This window comes from Orycteropus afer, unplaced genomic scaffold (genome assembly GCF_000298275.1).
Source record: "Orycteropus afer afer isolate SDZICR_OR568_19922 unplaced genomic scaffold, OryAfe1.0 scaffold00179, whole genome shotgun sequence".
NCBI classification, from domain to species: domain Eukaryota; kingdom Metazoa; phylum Chordata; class Mammalia; order Tubulidentata; family Orycteropodidae; genus Orycteropus; species Orycteropus afer.
This window is the reverse complement of record NW_006921766.1, coordinates 468,328-478,172: the sequence shown is the minus strand read 5'-3', so window position 1 is coordinate 478,172 and position 9,845 is coordinate 468,328. Positions and strand designations below refer to the sequence as shown.

General features: G+C 43.3%; 1 protein-coding gene across 1 annotated transcript in view; it reads right to left on the bottom strand.

Moving 5' to 3' along the window:
* Positions 1–4,386: 4,386 nt before the first annotated feature.
* The window catches only part of TSPEAR (thrombospondin type laminin G domain and EAR repeats), a 311,553-nt gene continuing 306,094 nt past the window's right edge, over positions 4,387–9,845 (bottom strand). The window contains exons 11-13 of the mRNA XM_007947301.1: positions 9,081–9,268; positions 7,313–7,414; positions 4,387–4,540 (exon numbers count right to left, since the gene is read on the bottom strand). Coding sequence (XP_007945492.1) covers positions 4,387–4,540; positions 7,313–7,414; positions 9,081–9,268 — 444 coding nt within the window. The remainder of the gene's footprint in view (positions 4,541–7,312; positions 7,415–9,080; positions 9,269–9,845) is intronic.

Sequence of the window (9,845 nt, the reverse complement as noted above, 5' to 3'; positions counted from 1 at the left end):
CATACCATAGAGCCCACTGGAACTGGAAACTGCAGGAAGCCTCTTTCTCCTGCAGCATCCCTCCAGTGTCCTCTCTTGAGCCTCACTAGGCTCATGTTAAGGAGACAGCCTTTGAGGAACTTGTTCACAGAGCACACACTGAAGGGAGCATGTAGGGCTGAGAGGCAATGAATTAATAACTGACTTCCAAGAACCACACCAAACTCACTGCCCTTGAATTGGATCCAACTCATAGCAACCCCTCCTTGGGTTTCCAAGGCAGTATCACTACAGAAGTAGATTGCCCAATCTTCCTTCTGAGGAGTGGCTAGTGAGTTTGAACTGCCAGCCTTTTGGTTAGCAGTCAAATTGTCCCTTGGCTTCAACTCCTATCACCAGTTTAGTAACTTCCAAGTTTTGATCTCAGATCTGATCTCTCTCCAAATCTAGATCTATGAGCTTATTTGATATCTTCATGTGCTGTGTGATAAGCTGGTCACTGTGACATTTTTTTGGTGCAAGCTACTAGGCTAATCTACTTATCACATCCAATCATACACTCTGGTGGGAGTACTGGTTCAGTGGTAGAATTCTCACTTTTCATGCGGGATACCTGGGTTTGATTCCTGGTCAATGCAGCCACCACCCATCTCTCAGCGGAGGCTTTTGTGTTGCTATGATGCTGAACATGTTTCAGGGATGCTTCCAGATTAAGATGGACTAGGAGGAAAGATCTGGTGATCTACTTCTGTAAATCAGCCAGTGAACTCCCTATGGATCACAACACTCCAATTTTCAGCCAATCATGAGGCTGGCCCAGGACCAGGCAGCATTTTGTTCTGTTGTGCAGGGGGTCTCCATGAGTCAGATGCTCACTGGACAACAGCAACAGCAGCTACAATCGCATGTTAGCGTATTTATCTATACACTTATTTGTTGCCCCATCTTTTATTTTTAAAAGGTAGCTAGAGGTCAGGGCCATTGCCATTATGGCCTCAGAGAACAGAGGATTATTTTCAAGTCTTTGAGAGCAAAGGTAAATTGTTCTTCTGGGTTTTGGACTTGCTTGGTGCCCTTTCTCATTTGTAATGGATAGGTCTACCTTGTGTCTGTTCCACCACAATACTTTGGAAACAGATATCTTGAAGTAAAGATTTCAAAGTTCATAGATGCAAAGGAATTTTGTCCCAGGATGGACTACACCTAAAGTCTCACCTATATTTGATTTAGATGATTCAGAAGAGGAGGTTTTGGACTTGGAGTCAGTTTAAGCCTTTTAGGATGATATGATTGAGTGAATGTGGTTTTTATGTGGCAACAATGTGAATTTTGGGGGCCCAAATGTAGAATGTCATAGATTGAATCGTGTCCCCCCAAAATATGTGTCAACTTGGCTAGGCCATGATTCCCAGTATTGTGTTACTGTCCTCCATTTTACAACCTGATGCAATTATCCTTCATTTTGTGATGTGTTGGAAATCCCAATATCTATATATTAATGAAGTAGGATCAGTGTGGGGTGTGCCATGGATGAGGTCATGGGGGGGTCACAGGCTTATAAGAGGGTATGACTCAAGTCACATCCTTACTCAAGTCACACCCTACCTTGAGTCACATCTTTTACCTTACAAGAGATAAAAGGAGAAGGAAATCAGCAGAGAGGAAAGGGACCCCCACTATTATCAAGAAATAAGAGCTGGGGGCACAATGTGTCCTTTGGACCCAATGTCCCTGTGCTGAGAATCTCCTAGATATGGGGGAAGATTGAAGCCAAGACACATGAAGATCTCCAAGGAATGACGGGCCCACAGATGTTGCAAGGAGAAAAGGATCTTCCCTTAGGGTTGGTGACCTGAATTTGGACTTTGAGTTTCTCAAACTGTGAGAGAAAAAATTTATATTTGTTAAAGCCATCCACTTGTCATTTTTCTGTTATAGCAGCACTAGATAACTAGGACAACAAAGAAAAGCCTTGACTCCAGACACCTTCATCTTCTCTCAGGCTTATGCTCCTGCATTCTGCCTGGATCCTCATTCATCCCTCAAACCAGGATGCTATGTCATCTATAATGCCCAGGGCAAAGTGAACACACCAGGACTTTCCTTGTTCAAAAACAATGAATAATTTTTAGGTAGTGACTGCAGAAGGTTACACAAAGCTTGGACCATCTGAGCACAGGACCCTTCTGACCACAGACCCTCCCGTGCATAGGACCCAGTGTGACTTCACAGGTTATCTGCCCATAAAGCTGGCCCTGGGTCCCACCCCAGATCACTTTTCAGTCTCAAGGATCCTGCACTCTCTTCTAGGCCAGGCAGGACACAAACACATGGATTAGGCTCACTTTGCTGTTGTGCAAGCCCTCTCTCCTGCCTGGTCCTCAGTTTCTCCTTTTCTAAACATAGAGGCATAAGGGCCCACAGACCCTGTGATCTCATAGCTGTAGTCAGTCCCATAGTCCTTTCCTTCCCACCCTGAAGGCCTGCCTGGGGTGGTGGGACCTCCTCCACCCATATTCCCAGTATTATGCCAATGTCTCTTCAGACAGAAGCCCCAACCCACCACAAGCAGGAGGAGGATGCCTTTAACCTAGCAGTGGGCACATTGACTATATAGGTTCAGGTCATTGATAGAGGAGGGAGCTGAGAAAGCACTTGCCCAGAAGGCTTCCATGTCCTGCATACTGTAAGGCCTGCTGCACTAACTAGGTCACACCCTTAGGGCAGCAGGCTGTGAATAGAAAGCATGGCTCCTGTGGCCCAGTGAGGCTTCCTAGGGCAGGCCCATGCCAGGAGCTTGGGGTTCCTGACTTGACCTTGATGTATTTATGGGTCAGCTGAAACCCAGAGAGATGAAGCCACCTGCAGAGAAAGGTGCACCCTTGTGAGATTTAAGATCAATATTGCCCAGAGTATTTGGTCTTTGTCCTTGTTCCTGAAAAAGAACATTTAAACCCTTGAAAGTTCCCAGTGATTGAAATGTCTTTGAAGAAGGCTCCAGATCATATTATGGCAGTGAGGTAGTGGCTGACAGTCCAGAAAGACTTAGTGTGTAATATCAGCCCTTCCTGATGGAAGGCTGATTGAATCAATGATGCTATACAATGAGACCCCATAAAGGCTCTGGATATGGAATCTCCAGGGGCTTCCTGGTTGGTGGAAGACATCAGTGAATGTGGGAGGACAGTGTGTCCCTTCTTGGGACATGGAAGCTCCACGTTAGGAACCCTGCCAGACCTCACCTTATGGATCTCTCCATTTGTATCCCTTTTGCTGTAATAAAACAGTAAGTACAGCACTTTTCTGAGTTCTATGAGGCATTCTAACAAATTATCAAACTAGAAGGAGCAGTGGGAGCCAGCAAGTCAGTAATGAGGGAGCTGTGAACCCATGAGCTTATGACTAGTATCCTGAGGGGGTAAAGGGAACCACCAAATTTGTAGCTAGCAGGTTAGAAGTGAGGGGTATCATGGGAACTCTTAAGATTGTGGGTGGTATCTAAGGTCTTGGGCCTGCTTGGCTGTCTGGAGGATATGCCTTTTAATATGAAGGCTCTGATCTAGTTCTGGGTGGTCAGGGTCAGAGGAGGAAGTGCATAGGAAATTGAATTGGGACTGAATAGAATCGAGTATAGATTGTAATTCATTCTTATATTTGTTGTCAGAGAAGTGGAATAGATTGCATTGATTTCAGAAGTGGAATTTGATTTGCCCTTCACACCCCTCATCTGCCATTGTGGATGAGTTCCTCTCATCAGTGAGCATGTTTGAAGCCCCTGTTACACATCACCAAGAGTCCCCCAAGAAACACAGAGATGCAGCTGGGGTTTTGTAAACAACATTATAAATATGTTTCAGTATAGATAAGACACAATAAATAATTGGTAGTAAATATAGAAAACAAAGCAACAAAACCTGTGTTAGAAACTGGGTGTGTGTGGAAGGGGCAGGGTCATCAGTATGACCATGCACCATTTTTTTGAGGTACAATATGATATAAACTTCTCCTTTAAGACATGATGGCTGCAGGAGGGGGTCCTGTTACCCCTAAAGCACCACCAAACCAACCAGGGTCTTGGTGTGGTATCACTGGTCCTTGAGCTCCTACACCAGGGGGGTTTTGGGGTTGAGGTGAGCTCTAGTCGGGGCCATGGCTGGGACTGCTGAGGTGGACAGCCCAATTGTACATGGTCAGCCTGCTGGAGCTGAGACCTCTTAAACCCCTTGGCCTACAGGGAGCTTTTCCCATGGCCCATCCACCCATCTAGGCAGGGGTGCTGTCCATGGGCCCCATCTGAAGATCCCTGGGCTTCTTGGGAGGTCTAGGCAGGGACATATTGGTGCATGAGGTGGGGTCCTGCCCCATCCCCTTGTCCCATGGCCCCTTGCCAGGCAGGTCCATGACCCTTTACACTGTCTTCAGCCTCAGAACCCTGGACAGGGGTTCCTTGGCGCTGGAGTACATGAGGTAGGAGCCAGCCGTGGTGTTGAAGGCCTCCCAGTCTCTGCAGCCAAAGGTTGGGAGGCTGTGCACGGCCACAAAGCCTTCATAACCCTGCCACCTGTAGAGAGAAACACAGTCAGCCTTGGGCAGGCGTGGTCCAGTTGCTCTCACATCAGTCCCACCCAATTAGCTCATTATTCCTGCCATTCTGAGATACTGTCCATGGCTTCATTTGCTAAGAAACACCTGCTTTCCCCACTGAGTCTGGTGTGGAAGTAGAATGTATATCTTGGGTTATAATTATGGAGATGAAGAATATACACACACAAAGAAATGATGAAGTAAGTGAGCTAAACAGAAAATTTCAAAGGGCAGCTTGAGAAGACAAAGTATTATAGCGAAATGTGCAAAGACCTGGAGTTAAAAACCCAAGAGGGAAGAAGATGCTTGGCATTTCTCAAGCTAAAAGAACTGAAGAAAAAATTCAGACCTCAAGTTGCAATACTGAAGGATTCTATGGGCAAAATATTGTCTATTCAAACTCTTTGGCCATTTTATGATTGGGTTATTTGTTTTTGTGTTGTTTAGTCATCAAAATTACATATATTTTTGGTTATTAGGTTCTTGTCAGACATGTGGTTCCTGAAGATACTCTCCTTGTCGATAGCTTGTGTTTTCATTTTTTCTGTAAAGTGTTCTGATGAACATAAGTTTTTTTTTTTTTCAATTTTTATGAAGTCCCACTTTTTTTTTTTTTTTTTTTTTTTTTTTTTGTTATTATATAATTCATTGTTAAAAAGCTAGGTCTGATAGCTTTTTCCCTTTTGTATTTTGCTGCTTGTGCTTTTGTTATTATGTTAGATAATCCATTGTTAAAAGGGAGACCTGACAGCACTGCCCCTACTTTTTCTTCCAAGAATTTTATTTAGGTCCTTATCCATTTTGAATTAGTCTTTGTGTGTGGTGTGAGGTATGGATCCTGTTTCATTTTTCTGCAGATGGAAATCCAATTTTCCCAACACTGTTTATTGAAGAGACTATTCTCTCCCCATTGAATGGATTTAGTATTCTTGTCAAAAATCAGTTGATCATAAATATATGTATGGGTTTATTTCTGGACTTAAAATTCTGTTCCTTTGGTCTATTGTTATACCAGTATCAGGCTTTTTTGATTATGATAGCTGTATAGTATGTTTTAAAATCAGGAAGTGTGAGTCTTCCTATTTTGTTCTCTTCAGTACTGCTTTCGCTGTTTGGGGCCTCTTGCCATTCCACATTAATTGAGGATTGGTTTTTCCACTTCTATAAAGAAGGCTATTGGAATTTTTATTAGGATTGTGTTGAATCTATAGATCTTTTTGAGTAGTACAGCTACTCCACTTTTATCAACTATCTCACTATTCAACATTTTGCATTTACAATAATAGCAAAATACTTATGATCCTACTATTTTGCACATTCACGACATATATCTGGCAGTAATGAAGGCTGAGGTATGAGGTGAGAGTAACACTGGCTATGCTGGTTAAGATTGTGTGTCAAGTTGACTAGATCATAATTTTCAGTAGTTTTGCAGTTATGTAATGATATAATCTGGCAGTTATGTAATGATGTAATTTGGCAGTTGTATAATGATGTAATCATCCTCCATTTTGTGATCTGATGTGGTCATCTTCCATTTTCACATAATGCCGATTTTTGCATAATGACCTGATCTTTGGAACCTAAAACAATGTCAATAAATGAGGAGTGGGTGTATTGATAACATCTTAACAAGTCTTCTAATCCATGAACATAGAATATCTTTCCATTTATTTAAGTATTCTTTAACCTCTTTCATTGTATAAGTCCTTCATGTCCTTGGTTATATTTATTCATAGATATTTTACATAGGGCCACTATAAGTTGGAACAGACTCAATGGGATCTAAACAATAATATTTTATTCTCTTAGATGCTATTATAAATGGAATTGTCGCTCTAATTTCCCTTTCAGATTTCTCATTGCTGATGTGTAGAAACCCAACTCTTTTTTTTTTTTTTTTTTAAATTGTGATTTGGGTGAAGATTTACAGAGCAAATTCACTTTCCATACAGCAGTTCACAAATACTTTGTCTCATGTTATTGACCACAGTTTACCACAATGCAACAACTCCCCTCTCGCTCCCCCCCATAGTTACCTCTTCCCTGTGTCCATCCCTCCATGGACTCCTGCCCTCTGAGCTGTCTCCCTGTGCATAAGCAGCCCTCTTTCTCCCATGATTGTTCTCTCCAAGGAGAGTATCTACTTGAGGTAAATGTTCAACTCATATGCCTGTCTTTTTTTGGCTGGAAGCCACAGGTGTGGAAACCCAACTCATTTTTGTTGATAGGTGATAAGACTCAGAAATGGATTATTGACATAAAGAGCTGAAAATGGAACTTTTTAAAAATCCCATTCATCATATTCCAATACTTGTAAGACACCTGGGAAAAAATTTAATAACCATGACATAGTGTTTCTATGAGGAGAGTTGTAAAATTTTATTGGAGGATATAAATGGCAAGCCATGCCATTGTCTTGGATGGGGACATTTAATAAGGTTAAAATATCAATAGCTCTGAGATTAATTTATCTATATGCTGCACCTCCAGGTAGAACCCAAAGCTCTTTGAATCAGTGTGATCAGTGAGTCACCTCATTAAATGCAGGGCAGTGACCCAGACTCCACCCCCACTCAGATGCACCCTGCACCAGGTGATTTATAGGCTGGATGAAGCCTTGACAAATGTTACTTAGGCAATGGCCTGTGACTCATTCTGAGCCTCTGGTTACCTGCAAGGCTAGATGAGATTACCCAGAGGTGAACCAAGGTGGTAGGAGAGACACTGCTTTTTGGTAGCTCTTTACCTGTAAATAATACTGTTTACCGAGAAGGTATTTCCATCGAAGGAATTGGCAACCACCAGGAAATAATCTTCTCCCACAGAGAAGAACTCCCAGTCCAGGGCACTGCAGAGACAAGTGAGCAGATACTAGGGCCTGTTATTCACAGATGTTCCAGAGAATGCAGGCAGAAGGGGAGGGGTATGACTTGAAGCCAACTCTTCAAATACCAGACGAGGAGCCAGGGCCCAAAGGGGAGGAGTGATTTTCTTAAGGTAAAATGGCAAGTTGGTCTTTTCTAAACAACAACAAAAAATCCAAACCAGTTGTCATCAGATTGATGCCCACTCAGGGTGACACCATGTGTGTCAGAGTAGAACTATGTTCCATAGGGCTTTCAATGGCTGATTTTTTTGGAAGTAGGTTGTCAGGCCTTTCTTCTGAACTGCCTCTGGGTGGACTCAAATTTCCAACCTTTCAGTTGGCAGTAGAGCATGTTAAATGTTTGCACTACTCAAGAACTAGGTCTATTCTGGGAAGATGTAACTTAATTGCTCACTTTTAAGAGGTCCAAATAATTAGAGGAAAGTTCCAAGCTCATGGTCACACCACACATGCTGGATTCCCTTCTGGAGGTAGCATCTGGAGGACACCAACTATGATGTCACCCATTTTATGCCTGGCTCCTTCCCCTGACAGCTGTTCAGATACCTAAGAGTATCTGTGGACACACGAGCCTCCCCTACACTGAGACACTCTGCTTCTTCTTGTAAATTCATAGGATACATTCTGTCATAGATCTGCTAAGGCTCTGCTAAGGGTTAGTCTGTCTTCAGAGACAGCTCAGTTCTGTGGGGCTGGACAAGGAGCCTCCTGGAAGCACTTCCCAGCACCCTGCCCTCCAAGAAGGCCCCATATCCTGACTCTGCTTTACGCTTCTCTGATTCCCACAGGTCCTGCCCCAACTTTACAGATGAAGAAACTGAGGCCTCAGCTATACAACAACCAAGAGTCAGACTCATACCAAAATCTAGGCCACTACCTCTGTGTCTGGTGGCCTCAGGGTTCTGAACAGAGGAACCACACTATCTTGTTGAGACTCATCTTCAGGTCATGAGGAAATGATGGGGCTGGCTTAGAGCAGGGGCTCAGGCAGGATGCTGGGGAATGTGAGGGTCCATGGAAGTGTCTCAGGACATGCAGGGACAGGAAGAGGAATGACTTTGTGTCATCATTCCTTCCTCCATCAGCAGGATCATATCTGGGGGTACATCCCACAATAGGGGGTTGATTTGGTTCTGAAGGGGTGACCAGGACCATATGTATTGAAGAGGCCCATACTGAGTATGTCACCATGTGTCAAGCAATGAAGTTCAGCTGAGGTAATGGCCAGTTGTGTGTGTGATTTCTTCAATCATAACTGAGTTCTCAAAGGCTGGAGGAAAAGAAGCAAATGGAACCATTTTACCTTGTAGACAGTATAAGCTACCATTTGGTTGCACTGTAACTCATAGACACGTAACTCAATTAAAAGTTGAAATTGGTTTAGCTCAACAGAAAGTAAGATATTTAGTTGTGACTTCCTGTTTTGCCTCCAAAGCAACATTAACAGTAATTTTTTGTTGTTGTCATTAGTCTGTTATTCTGCAGAACCATGCCATTTGAAGGTTATTAGAGCAAAGGTTATGAATATAAGTCAGGTAATTACTCAATTTCCCCTGGAGAAAAGGTGATCTGATACTATGCAAAATTCAAAATAAGCTTTGCCCTTGCCACCAGCCTTCAGGTGTACCTGCAGGTAGGAATATCCTGGAACTTAACGAAAGTCTGTGCAGTGACATTCAGCTCATAGATGACTGAGTTGATGATATAGGAGTCATTTTGTACTTGCATTGTAACATCGTAGCTGTGACTGTTGGCGACTGCAAGAAAGATCCTCTCTCCGATGTGGAACACTTCCCAGTCTGCAGCACCAAATGTCTAGGACAAAAGCAAATTCATGCAAAGATGACAGGTAAGTGGAGTATAAGTGTAGACACATCAGTGCTGCTGCATGGCAAAACATCTGGTGCCCACATGTGGCTCAAGCACCCTACATGATGTCAGACACACAAGGCTGCCCCATCCAGCTTTGCTCAGTTTTCCAGTATCATGGACTATCATTATCCTTTATAACTGTTAATGCCAGAGTGCACACAGATCTGAAAAGATGCCATGTGTAAAGTGAATATTAGCAATCTGTGCCTCCCACCCCATATGCCCAAATGCTGCCCATCCTATAAGATCCAGCTGGTGAGCATAACACCTCTTCCAGGGATCCTTCCCTGATTCCTCTAGAACCAATTCTGAACTCTGAAGCAAAGTTTGTACCAGAATTTCTGGATTTGCCTGAGGCTTTCCTTTATATCTCTCAACACTTCTCCCTGTAATACCCCACCCACCCCACCCCCACACACAATACATATACGTTGTTGTTGTTATGTGCCGTCGAGTCAAACCCGACTCATAGCGACCCCTCCTTGGGTTTCCGAGGCAGTATCACTACGGAAGTAGGATT